The 17,345-nt window shown below is 40.2% G+C and overlaps 1 protein-coding gene across 1 annotated transcript in view; it reads left to right on the top strand.

Moving 5' to 3' along the window:
* Window positions 1–17,345, top strand: part of LOC146816625 (cytochrome P450 2K4-like) — a 204,779-nt gene that overhangs the window by 164,119 nt on the left and 23,315 nt on the right. Inside the window, exon 7 of the mRNA XM_085610509.1 lies at window positions 7,308–7,492. Coding sequence (XP_085466635.1) covers window positions 7,308–7,492 — 185 coding nt within the window. The remainder of the gene's footprint in view (window positions 1–7,307; window positions 7,493–17,345) is intronic.

Genomic DNA, 17,345 nt, shown 5'->3' with positions numbered 1-17,345 from the left:
AAATAGGCACCACAATGGGAATGTCAAAGCAAGTCCGTGCACAATTGCCATACAAGAACTGGGCATGCATGCTGACAGAGGGGCACACCATGTGCCCCCTCGATGCATCCCAATGGCATGAGGCACCAGTAGTCCCTTTATGGTCCCCTTAGTTTCCTCACCACCAGCAGTTTCATGGCATGAAAACCACATGAGCCAGCTGGCAGGGAGGAAACTCGCAATATGCTGTCCGGGGCTGAAGGGGACCTGCCAAGCACATTGTGGCCTTACACCGCCACTCCACCACCAGGGAGCGGTGCAATGGTGGTCCAACCACCAAAGATGTGATACAGCAGTCGGACAACTGTTGCAGAGGTGGTTGGACCGCCACTGCCATGCCCCCAAGAGTCTGACTGTCCTCAGACCACCAGACTCATAATCAGCCCCTAAGTCTGAATGAAGAAATATTCACCACAACTTTTTCCAGCAGCTTCCTGATGATAATGCTTCCTCCTCAGCCACTGCCTGCAGTCTTCCCCAATGTTAAACCTCTACCTTCTCAGAAACTTTTTCTTCAAATTTCTTCTAAGTCCAAAGGTACGCACCTAACTGGCCCATTCCACTTTATGTATCCAACTTGCACTCCATTGCAGTTGGCCATGATTTTTTACTTTGACCCGGCCTTATGTGACTAGATGTCCACGGTTGGCTCTTTGATCTTTTAAGAGCTATTTAAAAAAAAAAGAAAATTCATAATGCCTGTTCTACTGAATGGATGTTTTTTGTTTTGGTGTCCAATAACTTTTATTTGCTTTATTTTTAATATTGTATTTTCCTTGTGTTGTATTTTTACTTTATTACTGTTTCTGTGCTGCATAAATACTTTACACATTGCCTAAATTACACCTGACTACCTGTGTGCCAAGCTCACAGAAGGTTAAGCACAGGCTGATTTAGTGACTTTTGTGGTTCACCCTGACTGGGATTTTGACTGTCGTTGACCTGGGCTAACACCGCTGTCAACCTACAACCTAATTTCTCACAATATCTTTAAATGGTACCGATGTACACTTCCCACTCAATTACCCCGTAACACCCTGATTTATGTAGTTGCCTATGGGCTTTTGTTCTGTAGTCCTATGTGGCCCTTAGAATCACATTCGCTCTTAATTGGAAGGTTTGATGGCAATTGTTGTGCCAGCCTGTAATTTATTTATGGCCTCCCCTTGTGTGTAAGTAAGGTTACTGTTTTTTTATATACTTCCAGTCTGTATGTGTCTCTGCAAGCTGTCTAGTTTTCGTAACAATACCCCCTGAAAGGTATCTAAGTTGTTGGGCGGCTGGGTTGGGGCAAAACTTCAATCTCATCTTAAAGCCACTATTTGTGTTGGTGTCTACTTCTATAACCATTTTCACGAAGGTTTCTCATTCACTCAGGGCCTCAAAATTATTGTTTTGCAAAGTGGTGGGGCTATAAAGTCTCCCACATCACCAATACACAAATCATTGTCAAAGTTACTCATCACATTCTGTGGTGTATTTTTATGTACATGTCTGAAGTTTGTAGGCAATTTCAATTTTCTGATGAATTAAAACAAATTCATCCCAGCTGTTGTAAAATCAAAAGTGGCTTGCGGGCAAAAAAGCAGGCCAAATTCCAACAGTGATCTTTCTATTTCAGTCAAAACATGTGAACGTAAGTTAAAAATTGTCTTTTTGTTTACTTCTTGCTTGCTCTTGTTTCCATCCTCCTGTTCCTATGCACAGTAACTCCTCAGGTTAACCGGGACCAAGGCATGTTTTCAAACCAACAATGATGGAGCGCATAATGGGTATATCCTAATGGTTCCTCGGAGTCAAACATTTTACTTTGTTACTTGGTCCATGAAAAGGAAATCAAAATCCCCCAGTGGGACAAGGTTGCAGGCTATACATGCCTAAGTCCTGTCAAAGCTGGATAGGTCTGGACAAGGTCCCACTAAATCCATTGAGTCTGGTGATGAAAGCTTTGGGTGGGCGAAATTCAAATTGTGCAGGCAAAATATTTCTTCCATCAGTCAGAAACAATTCAAGCCCTCATCAAGTGAAGATTTCTACCTTCACACAAAGGGCCTGGTTACGATCTATCTTGGCAGACAGAGCTACTCTATGACAAATGTGCCGGATAACCCATCCACCAAATTACAATTTGATTATAACCTATGGGGCTTGAAATACAGGGGACAGACTATCTACCACATATGTGACGGAGTATTCCATCCGCCAAGATTGTAATCCGCCCTATATCTTTTTTATAGGGCTCACAATTCTCCAATGGGGCAAGCCTAAAGCTCTATCAGACAAAGTCAACTTAAAATACACCGCCTTTGCTGCCAAGTCCCACTGATGAATCATAAAGGTTTCTGGAGCAGCTCCTCAGGGTCACTTCTAAGGATTCTAGGTCCTCAGGGACAGCACTTAGGACCCGTGGCTCACTCCAGCAGAGCAGAGGTCACCAGCAAGATCTGGTTCACTTCCACTTGTCACTAGTTAGCTGGGTACTTCAGGAAAAAAAGGTCTCTTGAATATTGTTGTGTCCCTGTAGCCACACAGGAGATCAGACAAATGATTCTTGAAGTCCACTTCTTAGTCATGGACACAAGTGAGAGCAGATCCATAACTTCTGCTTTCTCAACAGGTCTCACACAGTTGTTCTGTTGCTCTTCTGTTCTTCGGCCGGTCCAGACAGTGTTCTGATGAGCTGCGGTAAGATGCCAGGTTTGTGGCTTTCTCTGGCCAGTGTAGAGGTGACACTTGGACTCTCCCTAACCACATAAAAAAAATTATCACAGTGGTAACCCTTCCCACTTTTGCAGCGCATGCTGTTTGCCTTCATGCATTCTATTCCGCGTTGCACTATACTCAGGCAAATCCAGCATAGCAGAATCTTTTTGCCCTTGAATAGAGCTTGTGTGTCTGCCAGGGGTGTATTTAGGGAAACCAGAAGTTCCCTTCTCCTTGGTTACACCCCAAATTATTCTTTGAATGGTGCCCCCTCCCACTGCATTGATGCCATACTGTACACAGAGGGACTGCTGAACAACATGCTTCTCTACACGGACTCTCTTTTGGCACTTAACTATGCATGGAAGGCCTCACCCTGGTCTCTTTAAAGTTAATGACCTTCCAAACCCTCCCCAACAGCCCTTCCTGAACTAATGTGTCACATACCTCACTCAGATCCTCATGTGAAAAGGCCTAAGCATGGTCAGACTGGACTAAAGAGCAATCTGGCAACACCTTAATGGCTGGTCTAACAGGTATGTGTGTAGCCCATTTGTTTGGCTTTTTGTGGGCTTTCCTAGTATTACCACATGCATTATCTACAGGAACCACAAATGCATGCAGTATCCCATCCCAGCGAAACACTCATACAGTGTGTCTTTACAAATTCGAAACTGACCTGATTTGCAAATGTGGGACACTTCTTTAGCTATATGATTCACTAATGACGGCCACTTTTGTTTTGTTTTGATGCCCAGGCCTATTTTATGTCCCAGTCTCACTCTAGACCTAAGCTACTTTTTTGCAATGGGAACAATTTTCATACCTTATCAAGGGCTACCACTGTCTGGGCCATCCATTAGCAGCTTGATGGTAATTTGCGCACCACAGGTTCAAACAGGTCAAGTGTTGCTTTTAAAAAATCTTTTTTCCTAAATATTTACTAAAAATCCGACCACAAAGGAATTGGATTTTTAATAAATATGAACAATAGTGGTTTAGTTGCCTCTGTAGCTTATTCCAAAACAAAATTAATAGGCTCAATATTTAATCTGAACTTTAGTTACAGCACTAACAGTGAGCATAACCTTTGAGGGCTAGTCAATGTATGCACATGCCATATGAATTCTTGCATGTACCGCTTTCAAGTACTAGGCACCACACCATGTCGGGTACAGGGCCTGCATAGGAAGGACTTATTTAATATTTAAAAGTAGTTTTCTTTGCTGTAAAAAAGGGTTATTTTGACAGATCAGCCTTCAGATTTAAAAGCTTCAGGAGTCAGGCTACACAGGTAGGCCCGGACAAATGTTCTCTTTGTCACTCTAGCTAGTGGTACAATAAATGCTGTAACCCACAGTTGACATTTAACTTTTTTCATGCCATTGGTGTATTTTCCTGCACCATATACTGTGGCTGTACTGTAAAGTTAAATATGTCAATTCGGGTACAACCAATTGTAGCATGTTTTAGGGTCAGATCACATACAATGTGGTATGGACAGCAGTTAACAAGAGTGCATAAAACAAAAAATATCAAACCACATAAAAGGGGGGTTTCCACACAAAAATGCAATTTCTCACACATGTGAAGTAGCAGCCTGAATTTGAGAGAGTGAGAGCTTCTTTATTGAAGGTTATGGAATGGGATGAGAGTATGCTATCATCTTCATAAGGGATGACTTGAGGGATTTGAGTATATAAGTGAGTATGGTCGTTGATGGCAATTATGGAACATTGCCTAGAAGACTGGATTGTAGGGAAATATTGGTCTGCTGCTGTTGATGTGAGGTTAGAGTTTATGAAATATTTTGCTGAAGGAAGGTTGATGGTTTTGCATTTGTCAATGTATTGGAAGTATGGAGGGTTTGGGTTTGAGAGTGGGTGCCTACTCATCTTAAAGAGTTTTCTGATTCTATTGGATGCTTCATTCATGGAGTTGGTATAGTATTTTGCTTTGGTTGAATCATGAGTCTTGATCAAGTTGAGAAGAGGGATTTTATCTCTACGTGCTCATCATCCAACACATTAAGAAAATTAAACCCTTCATTCCTTTTGAGGACCTCAAATGTGTTGTCCAATCTCTTGTGCCCTCCAAACTCAACTATGGCAACGCTATCCTCACCTGGACCCCTAGGTCCATCTAGCTCCCCTTAGATCCATGCTCCATTAGGCGGCCAGACTCACCACTGACTGCAAACGATTTGATCACATCACACCCACCCTCAAAGCCCTCAACTGGCTACCCATTGAAGACAGATGCCTCTATGAGACTGCATGCATTACACACAAAGCGCTTCACCTACAAACCCCGCTTTACCTTACTAATAAACTCAACAAAGCAGAGTGCTCCTGACCAACTAGAAGTACCAACTCTCTCCTCCTCATCCCCCCTTTGTTTACTAAGAATTCTACCCAATCTCGCTCCTTCTCTGGGAACTCTCTGAACATCTGGAACTCACTCTCTAAAGACCTGCGCTGCAATCTCTCCTACCTCAGCTTTGAAAAAGACCTCAAATTCCACCTCCTCTACAAATACTTTGGTCAATAATCGCTCCTCTTACCCTACTCTCCATGTCTCCCTGCATTAATGATACTTTATGAATGTATCCATTTCCTCTCCTTGCCCCCTCACTTTATTAAGAAGCCATCTTTCCTGTTACTTGTCCCCCATTCGACCCCCTACCCATTTCCCCATTTTTCCCCTCCCCTCACTACCCTGATTGCTTCCCTACAATTTAACATCCAGTAACTTATTTTATCGTTGATGCTCACATCATGTTAATCCTCCTGAGTCCTGGCCCTCAATCAATGGCTGAGCCCTTTCAGGGTGCTTTTTTTTTTTTTTACACTTGTAAAACCGCTCCTCCTTCCCCCCTCATCCCAGGGTAATTGCCCTGTTCCGTACCATTTTATTTCCATACCGTGTTGTGGTGCTGTGACTGACTGTTTTGGTTTTACCCTTATGCTCTCCTCTTTTGTATATTGATTGTGCCCTTCCCTTTTTACCTAAATCAAGTTGTTATTTTGTAGTTGACTGTTTATGCGTTACCCAGAAAAATTGATTATATTATCTGTATTGCTCCTGCGCCTGTAAAGCGCTCTGATACCCACAGGTCTAGCCAGCGCTATTTAAAACCTTTCAAATGAATAAATAAACAAATAAATAAAATGGGACATGCTTCTTTTTCTGTTTGCATATAATGAAATGTTGGCAGTGGGGTCTTTGGAGTACCTGTATTCATTAGGACATTGGTGCCTTTGTGATTTTCCTGGAATGATTTGAGGTTGCTGGTGAACGTACTGACATGAGATGGAGGCGGGGCAATAACATGAGAAGAGACATTCTTCAAGGAGCAGAAGGGTAATTGGTCCTGTCCAAGGGAGAAAGAAAAATGTTCCATCTTGTACTGGCAACTATTACTGGAAAGGAACCATCTTAGTAAAGTCTAGGTATAAGTCTAGGCTCGATTACATCTTCGGTGGTATTGCCCCATGTAGATATAGAAAGAATCCCCCCAGTCTGACATGCTCATTCCCTTGGAGCTCAAATTCCAGACCTGCCTCTCTTCAAGGCGGTGTAGAGCTGAGGCCAGGGAGTCCCACTGTGAGTGACTGCAGACATGGAAATGCCAGTGTGATCTGAGAAACATAGAGCGAGAGAGAGAGAGAGAGAGAGAGAGAGAGAGAGAGAGAGAGAGAGAGAGAGAGAGAGAGGGAGAGAGAGAGAGAGAGAGAGACATACACACACAGGACAAATACACAAATTGCTTTGCCAGGCACTTAGAGCAGGATATACTATTTTCTCATACAGTTTCACTGCTGCCGCTGGTAAATTCCTGGAATAGAAGAAGCTGAATGAGGTTGAGGAGAGTGCATCATATTTTCTTCATGTTTTGTTTACTGGAATAGGGAAGCCTCTGCACACTGCAGTGTGTACAAGTGCTTATGTGTGTATGCATGTTTTAGATGGTTGAGTTTGTGAGGTGGTTATAGTTTTCTTCTATGTTCTGTCCATGGACCTGTACAAGAAATGGGCTGGTTGAATGTGTTGGAGAGACAGTGAGGTAATGTGAGGTGCTCAATGAAGTTGAGGAATTCTTGTTTGTCTACATTGCAGGTGTAGAAGGACTTTTGGCATCTGTATATCCCTGTAATTTCCTACATGTTAAGTTTCTGTGATGAATGTTATAACCTGTGAAAACAAAGTTGTCTAGAATATGTCAGGGTGTTTTTGTGAATCACTGTCAGTGATGAAGAGCACATTGAGGTCTGCAATATCTGGAGCATTGAGTAATGCAGATTTTTCTGTCATGATCAACATTGTGATCAGACACAAATCATACACTTTAAATCAATCAATTTTATAACAAATGTTAATGAGGTTTACCTTTGGGGCTTCAATACCTATCAATGTGAGTGTCAGAGAGTATACAAAATTGAAAGGAATATTCATTAGAGAATCAAAAAAGTGCGTGGAAAGTTACCAAATGTGCAGTGATTATTAAATAAATGTGAAATTATTGCTTTATATGTTTTGCAATGTGTTGCATTGTTTTTTATCAGGAAAAGTTCAGGAAGAGATTGACAGAGTCATAGGCTCAGAGCAGCCAAACACTGGGCATCGTAAGCTTATGCCATACACAGATGCCGTGATACATGAGATTCAGAGATTTGGCAACATTCTGCCGTTAGGTTTGGCCCGTGAGACCACTGTGGATACAAACTTCAAAGGTTATTTTATTCCAAAGGTAAGAAGACATTTACAGTTTTCAAAATTCCTAAATAAGACTATTTTGTCTGAAATTTAATTTTGATAAAATGTTGGGTTGGGGAGTTTTATTCTAAGTTTACAAGCACCAAACAAAATCATGCCAATTGATTGATATTTTAGATTGGTTTCAGAAAAAACAAATAATTGGGGTCAATAATCATCAAATATGTGTGTTGCAAAATATCTATATTCCTCCAGATTTACTATGAAAAGGAATAGTTCAAATCACTATACTTGAACACATTCAGAATCAATTATTGACAATAATTTAAGTTGAGTTAGTACGCAAAAGAGATCTAATTTTACTTTTGGACCGTAAGTGGCTTACCCTAGATCCAATAAAAGTTTTGCAATTATTTTGGCAGATACCATACAATGAAAATTAATTTTTACCCTAATGTTTGGTCCATGCTAATTAGGCGTGATTATTCTTGAGGCATAATTTCCCCAGATAAACTTGCTGGACCATCACACTTTGTGGTAAAAAAAGATACTCTCCTAGATTATACTCTAGTATCTTTAATTCAGCAAAATATTTCATATGAAATTATGGTTAGTAGAGAAAGTTATGACTTCCCACAGATTACCATAATCAGTTTAGGCATCAAGCACACTAAATATTTGAAGACCACAGCTGAATCCGAAGTAAAGTCAAATTGAGAAAATCCAAATGGTTGCAGCATTCACCTGTTCCTTGTGAAGAATGGATAAATCAATATAGAGGCCTACTATTTGAGACTATTAATAATTCTGGGACAGATTATTCTGGCGCAGACTTTTAGACACTGCAAATATATCCTCTTATCATACTAAATTTGTATTCAATAGCTGAGAAGAAATCTATCTGCAATCACAGACACGTAAACACAATAAAAAAAACTGGTATACCCAAGAGTTGTCATTTATGAAAAGAAACTTGAATTGTGTATTCAATTGCAAAAAAGAAAATGGTACAACCTTATTGTAATTCGACTTCAAGACACTTAAATCCAAGTATAAACAAAAGCGATGGAAGGAAAAAGTTAATTTTGAATCAAGAACATTGTATGATATATAGAAATGGGCCTCTATGTACGACTCCAAGAAATTTTTGGGAATGTTAGGAGCCAGCACCAGAATTAGAACATTTGGAACCAGAACAAAATGCCATCCCTGTCGGCGTCTTACTATGATGATCTGGAAAAAATAGATTGAACTGAGACAAATAGGATCTCCATTGTAAATCACAGAAAAAATTATCACAAGTGCACTTGATCTCTCCAGAGGAAAAAATGCCCAGTGCTTGACCCACAATCATTTAATTTATTGAAGCAGATCAGATACATGCCATTTTGATGACCAGATCTTTCTTCTCAAACTAAACCTCATACACATATGAGCATTACAATACAATATAGTGCTCTCTGATTACAGTCCCATTTCTTTGTAATGCTCACTTGCAACACTGCTTGAGTATAGTAATAACGAAAAAAGGCAGGACTGTGTATTAGGATTGCAGAACTTTAAAATGTATCGACTGAGTCCATCTATAACATCAGAGACTGTCGGCCCAATGCCTTGCTAGCACATAGTGCCTCACTCAAAACCCTAACCTTCCTAAGGTGATTTTGGCAAACACGAAAATGACACTCTGATCCTCAAGGAAATCGTGGAAACTTATTTTACCTCTTTCATTGCTTGCTTATGTATGTCCATGGTAACACTAGAAAGATACGGATGAAGTTTTTAATATATTTTTGAAACAATGGTAGTTTTGCATAGAAAGAATGAGTTGTGATTATTAGGCAGATAAAACAAAGCAATGTAACCAGCATTATGAACATGGTGAAAAGAATAAACAGTCCAACCATGGCAGTCTGATTTCGCACTACCCTACTCTGAGACCATGGTGGGTGTGCCCTCTGCCCAATCTCTTAGGTTAGCCTGGACCTGGATAGCTGGACCAAGGAATTAGCCTGTAATAGGACTGGCAATCCCTCTCTGAAGGATGGAAGATCAGCATCTGCAGAGCTGCATGTCGAACACAGGATTCATTCCAGGACAGTTGCTTGTGACCAGAGTGCTCCTGTCTGTCCTCTGAAAGCCAGTGTACCGTTTATATCATAAACGCAAATTTATTAGAGGTAGAAAGTTCAGGAAAGGCAATGTTTATTTTACATTATTATCAGGCTGCAGATAGCAGAGCCTGATAATGAGCTGTGCTCCACTCAGATTTATGACCCAGGTTCAGAACTAAAGCAGTGATGTATTTAACTCTTAAATAAAACTCCTTCTCAACTCAGTATTGGAGCAATTAAAACAAAAAGCTAACTTATTGATTAAGTTAACTCTTCATTTTGATTTTCCCTCTTTTTCCAAAGTGTCAATTTTACAAACAGTAGGTATCTTGCTCCCAGTGGCTGGTAGACACAGTGTCATATTCAAAACTGAAAAATACAGTCATTGAAGATATTGAAAGTGAAGCAAAATGTATCTGCGCAACATTGTCTTAATGTTTTTCTTTACTTTACATTAAGCCAATTAAGATCTAATGTTTTATGAAGCATGTTTCTTCACTTTAAAATCCTCATATTTAAACCAATTACTGTATTTCTCTGTTATAAATATGGCAGCATGTCTACAGGCCACTGGGAGTCATATGCCTACTGTTTGATAAGGGAGAAAATGATGAGTTTAATGTCATGTATATAGACATAAAGTTAACCCTTCAGTGGAATTTTTGCATTACCACACAGCAGGCATCTCGATCCCAGTGGCTGGTAGACACGTTGTCATATTTATAATTGAAAAAAACTGCAATTTTTTTTAATGGGAGAAATTTAAAGTGCAGAAAAATGTTCTATCAAGTACAGAAAAATGTTCTTTATTAGGAACATTTTTGCCAAACATTTTTCTGCACTTTAAATTTCTCCCATTTAAAAAAATTGTGGTTTATTTGCATTGTACATATAGTGGTGCCACATATTGCGAAAGGTATGTCCTGTGCCACAAGCACATCTGAAACAGGCTCTCACTCACCTATACAGATATATCCTATTCATTCATAAACATTTTCATACATCCCCACAGACCATGCTCTCTCTGATGCACATGGCAGCACTCTCATAGTACCCATAGTCATAGTTCTTTGGTCAAACCATAGGATTGGGCTCCATGGGCATTAGGTTTAATGTCAATGAAGCTAAGAGAGGGGGTGTCTGGCAACAATGCACAAGTTACTTGTCCTTCAGTAGCATATGGCGATTTTCACTGATCAGAAGTAGCTCTAGTTACAGAAACTTTATGAGACCCCTGGTATATATGTTAGAAGCTGTCCCCAAATGGTCAATGCAAGCACTAGGGTATCTTGTTCAGTGTTCCTAGCCTTGAACGGAGTGTAGAGATTACATGACGAGAAAGTCTTTCTAAAAACAAACAGCATGTACACTGTCTTCTCAGAATAAAATTGAGCAAGCAAAACATGTAAAAATAACATTGCTAAAAAGATGTCAGCCTAAAACATATAAAATGTAAAACTAAAATGGAGAACCAAAGGGGGCCCAAGAAGGTCTCAGGACAGGGCCTAAGATTAAAAATGGAAAACAATTGATAGTTGGTCACAGGAAACATACCAACATTTGGAAGACAGGAGGAAATCACATTAACCAAACAGCCTCCTATCAATATGTGGTATATGGGCAAAACCTCAGCATGGACCAAAGCTGTCAACTTAAAACCATGATAAATAGGCCTTATTATGTGCAATTTCAACTTTGCCAACTGTATACCAAAATAAATATTGATTTTCAAATAGCCCAATAGGAACATCTATATTGGAATTATTCAGCGCAAGTTTCCTCATTTTTAGTCTTCCAAATAGCACCTCCATAAGTCAATTAGGACTTGAATTTGGTTTGGTTAAACTTTCCAGGGAAGTAGACCCCCAGTTCCCAAATACTCTGATGAAAGAACCAATAAACATCTGTTTTGGAAGGAGCTTTGTTCTCCCCTCATAACATTCATACTCTAAATTTCATTGCAAAGCTTAATAGAAACCTCAATAAATTAAGTCAGACCTAAAAATAGGAAATTCATGAATTATAGCTCATTCAAAATTAAGGCTAAAGAAACAAGAGTAGCTATGCCTTTTGGGGATAATCTTGAGGAGTAAGTACATTTTAAAAGGGGAAAAGATTTGTCATAATTAGAAGTGGGTGAAAAATCAGTTCCGCCTCTGAAATTAGTGGAATTTTGGCTACTCTGCGTTACTCTTTAATGTGGAGTTCTGGCCAACTTATGTCAATCGCTGCATGGACACATTTTTCTCCTGCAAGGCTCCTAAATATGGTGAGCGTGAGATTGGGTGTCCCCTAGTTCAATTTCTAACGCAGGCAGTTGCCAGTGTTCAGGAGAGGTTGCAGTTAGAAAGCTACCATTTGAGTAAATTTGCTGTCACTCAAGTAGATTTTGTACTAGAGTGGCAGCAAAATCAACTTGAATTCCTGCACGCTCTTACACAATGCATGGCGCAATTCATGCTGATTTTCAGCACTGCTTGAACTAGCAGCGCTATATAGCAGCACAAGCTGCATATTTTCTGCCCATTGGCAGGATTCTGCTGAATGTCTCAGAGTTTTTCCGTAATTACACGGACTTCCGTGGAGCAAACTCTGCGATTTTCACCCACCCCTGGTCACAATCATTTGCCTCTCCTGCACCCTACACTTATCTGAAAGTCCATTTTAGAGCAAAAATTCAAGACAAATTGATAAAATGATGTTTCTGCTTTTACCATTAGCAGAAACTCAAGCAGTTTGAACAATTTAAAATGTTTGGACTGCTGTTGAGACTGAGTCTTTGGCACACATAATCTTTTCATGTTGAATTCCTTTGGAGCTCCATAGAAAATGTTTTGAGGCCTTGCTTTATTAGATTGTTGCTCAGTGTGTGTAACGATGCATGTTGTATGCATCTATTGGACAATGATATAGCAATGACATACAGACTAGTTACACTAAAATGATAAAGGAAGGCTGCATGCCTCAGACAGTCTGTCATCACAATTCAACATAGACAAGAAGAATTCAACCAGCCAGCACTTTAAATAGTCTTAGGGAAACTAGCATTATGGTTTCATAATGATGACTGTTTTTATATAGATTTCTTTTGCAAGGATATGGTCCTGTCTTATTTTTATAATTGTGAGTAGATAGTTCATTAATACTCATTTTATTATGTATATTTAACTGTTTAGTACTGGTTCTTATTAATCATAAAAAATACATGGAAATGAAATGAAATGGCAATCTTCAAGCGAATAAGAGTTTAAGTGTTGTGATGATTGTCTAATTCTTTGGTACATGAGTGAACCAGATACTTCTTTGGTTAGTTCCAAAGCAGTTTCAGTCTCAAATCACTAAAAATGACTTCATTTAACATTTACATTAGCAGGCTGATATTATGGTATCCTCTTCAGCAGAGATATATGATCTGGGATGAATCATATATAAATGTTGACAGGTTTTCTATCATCTACAAAGGGTCAGTGGCGTAATGCAAAATGATGCCCCCCCTGCAGAATGGACTCAATGGGGGCCCCTTAATGGTTGGGCCCACCCATACACTGCAAGGACCTGCTCGGTAAAGCAGAGTGGCTTTCCAGAGCGTTTAACTGCTTCTAATTCCACTCCATTGCCCACATTGTGCAAGGCATGCAATGGCATGGCTCAAAGGTTGGGGGCGGGGGGGTTGCCCATTTTAAACAATAAACCCTGGGGGCTGCGGGGACCTCTGTTACGCCCCAACAAATGTTGTTTTCAGCTCAGATGTTTCAAATGATAGCAAAAACCAAAAAAAGTTTGAGATGACGTTCTAGTTCAAGTTTCACCGAAATAGCTGCATGCATACACCAAGGTCCTCCACACCGCATGACCTTAACTTCTTAGCTAATTACTATCATTTTACTTATTCGGATTTCACTCGTAATTCAAAAATTAATTTGCCCTACTTAGTCTGCCCTTTCTAAAGAATGTAAAATAAGAATAAGCCGTGAGAACACATACCTCCCAATGGCTCAATTCGACCTAAAGTTTAAAGATTTTAATTGCATCTTCTGAAAGCCACTCTTTATAAACACCTTTTCACCACCATTTAAATCCTGACTAATCAGCAAGATCTGCGCTGCTATCACTACAAGTCTATTATCTTCTTCTGGTCCTATCTTTAGTGATGTCCATCATTATCATTTTTTTCTGCATTGAAACACACCAAGAGGATAATAGCAGCAAAAATGGCATTTGGACATCCCCATCCATGTCTTTCAGCCTGAAAACCTAAACAGCATGATTTGATTCTATGCATAATCCAAACATGGCAGATACAAAATGTGACCAAACAGGTTTGGCAAATAGGTGAAACAGGTCCCGGACTGCATGACAGCAGAGTGCAACAAAAAGTCCAGACTTCATCATCCCAACAACGGACAGTCACCCCAAAAGACTGGTATGTCAGCTCAAATCCACATTCAGACTGGAAAAACCATTTAGGTGAGTGAACATCAGATTAAAAGAGCTCTGCAAAAGAGATGGTCATCTTAAATGGGTCTCTCCATTGACAGACTCACAGGCCTGAGGAGATATGTGGCTTAGATATCTCAAGAGGATACACTAATCATTGTTGTTGGGCAGTGAAAACACTGCTAATCTCTGTATGCTTCCTAAAGTCTGCTGACACCCCATTTATTATTGAGCACTTATCCCCAAGTTCACATAATTCTTGTCCTCAAATTTACCAGCATTCCACCCCTTAATGATGGGCAGTGAAAAGTTATGCTAACAACCATAGGCCTGCTCATGTCTCTTAGCATGTCACCTTCTGCGAAGCTGTGCAAAGGAATGGGCTGACAACTACTGAAAGCGTACTTGTATCTTGGGGAGTATGGTGAACTCATTAAGCCTGAAAACTTCAGTAAAGTATGTTGTATTCTTTATATACATCTACATATTGACAGGACCATTACACATGGATGAAAGTGAGTGAATTAAGTCCTGCTAAATTTTGCGAGACTTACTACTAGTCTGACAGCTCCTATAAGATTTTGATAGGGAATGAAACTTTAACTTTATCCAGTTACGAATCACTATGGGCCTGATTATGAGTTTGGGGGTCTGTGGACCGCCAAATTCATGGTGCCACCACTGCACTCGCAGTCCAACCGCCATATTACAACTTTGGCGGTTGGACCGCCATTGGACTGCCGCAACCACCAGAGAACCGTGTTCCCTGGTGGTAGCACATCAGTCAGGGACTCACAATATGCTGGCACTGCCATGCATATTGTGAGTTTCCTGACTACCAGCGGTCTCATTGAGGTTCTTACCCCATGGAACTGATGGTGGTCAGGAAACAAAGGGGGCTCTACTGGGTGCATGCAGGGGGGGCACATGTTGTGCACCCTCCTGTGCAAGCACCCTAAGTTTCAGCATGGCATAGGCTTCACAGTGCATGCCATGCTGGAACGTGTGATAACAGTCCCATGGTTATGCAGCATTAAGGCTCACATTTGAGACTTTTACTGCACCACAGTTGGACCTCCACACTGCCCATCCTCCAGACCATGATTTCACTTGCAATCTGATGGGCGGGCAGCAGCTCTGTTTGGCGGTTTAGGAGTTGAGCGGTGGTGTGGGTGCCCGCTCCCACACTGCACAACTCGTAATAGGGCCCTAAGTCTGGTTTTTAACTCAGATACCATATTATTCAAATGGTCTCTCTGCAACTTCCCCAAATGAAACCCAACCAGAAATGTTATGAGGACATCTGAATCAGATCTCTGAAAAAAACTATTGCACAATCTATTCTCTCCTTCACTACCTCATCTGATTATAGTTCTGGCTACGGCCATTAAACTGAGAGCATTTTAATGAGTTAAAGTTATTACAATCTAATCAACCACCATATCTGCTTCATTCTTGATCAGTCCCTCAGGTCACACCCGATTTGCACACACATTCATGTGTCACTCACATGATTTACATATCTACACTTATCACCATGTGATTAATATCACAAAGCCTGCCCATCCCAATCTTACTTCAAACTACCCATTCCATACAACACTCTGTCAAAAAAACTACTCTTATCAGCCTCATACATATACCGCATATGGAATCCACATCTGTAATGAACACCTATCTTGCTTCCAACCATGATACTGTTGGGCATTCCCTATAGGGCACACTGTAGTTTTCCCATATGTTAGCCTGACTGCACACGTAGGCTGCTTTTGCTTTGCACACGTTATGAAGTAACACGCTATAATTTTATAAATAAGCTGAATTTTGAATACAAGGTCAAATAACATTGTGCCCTGGTTATCTATGATTACACTGCTAAGTTGTGTTAGTGTTCTAGTTGCAGGACAGTTGCTTCATTATGGAGCACACTAGTTTCAATATTTATAGTAAACTGTTTTGTGTCTCGATTCTGTTTAATATGCACATGCATGAGTGAGAGAACGAAAGGTGATGACCTGTTACCATGATTCCCTGAGTGGACTAGAGTGTTGTGCCATGTGGTGCCAACTTACCTGTTACTCTGGAAAGGTTAGGAGGGCAGGTAAGGCACTATGAGCTAGTCTGGATTGGGGTTTAAAGGTACTGATGTGGTATGGTGACTCAGTCCCTACATAGTGATGTTCTGGGATCTCAGGCATAGTTCTGTTCCCAAATAGAATCCCTGGAACAATAGAGCATCCTTAAAATAGCATTGCATACAATGTTAGATCTGCTAGTGCACATCATAAAGACATCACCTGCCACATTGACTCTCAAATGTTTGGTGTGCATCACTGAATCCTGACTTAAACAACACTCTCAAAATATATCCAACTTCCTGATCCCCAATGTTGATCTAATTTCAGGTAGGACCAGCATGGAAAAGCAGATGGAGTGTGGCAATCACTTTAAAATCTCACTGAATTGCACATTGGTCCCGCCCCCCAAGTTAGGCCACCTTCAAATGCACGACAAATTCTATTCCTTTTTCCTTATCTAATACTAAGACAATCACTTTCATCCTTAAACATCATACTAGGTGACATGAAAATAGACTGAAGGAATCCTAAGTATAAATTCTACCTTAACCTTAACAACCTTCTAAGCCTTCACAATCGCCATGGACAAGGGTTCATCAGCCACAATACAAAGGACATAATAAAGATTCATAATAAACCTTGTTAACGCTTCATATCAAATAATCAGTTCTTATCCTTACATTACTAACAACAGGTCAGATAACTTTCCAGTACCTGTCCTCTTTCCAATTTCACATCCCCAATCCAATAGCACATACCGTTGTCATCACTGCCGCCATTTCTAAACTAAAATGTCTCTGGTTAAATCCATGTAACCATAGTACATATTTTTATAAAAATAAGTAAGTCAATCCAGAAAAAAGCAAAGTTTTGGCTACTCTTGCAATCTCCAAGCAGTCTCACCAACCTCAGAGTATTCTAAAAAATTACAAATGTGTATACTACAGGATATTTCTGAATTTGACCAAGAGATAACTCCTTACACAACAAGTAACATATTTCAAGCTCCGAAAGCCTTATTCAAATGTAGCAACAACATCATCACTCCTCAGAATATGTCCATTTTGATACAATCACCTCCATTACTCCACAGTTTCTGTGACAGGTTTTGGCACAGTTTGTCTTTTTGTATACCGAGTTCTACTTATCTTGGCATGTCATCACATTGTGCAATGGTGTTTTGTATACAGGGCATGCTGTTACTGTGATTGCACATTTGTTTGCTGTTCATTGCAATCCCCAGTGGTCCTATCAGCCA

Source organism: Triturus cristatus, chromosome 6, assembly GCF_964204655.1.
Source record: "Triturus cristatus chromosome 6, aTriCri1.1, whole genome shotgun sequence".
Taxonomy (NCBI): Eukaryota; Metazoa; Chordata; class Amphibia; order Caudata; family Salamandridae; genus Triturus; species Triturus cristatus.
This window is presented reverse-complemented; position numbering and strand designations above follow the sequence as displayed.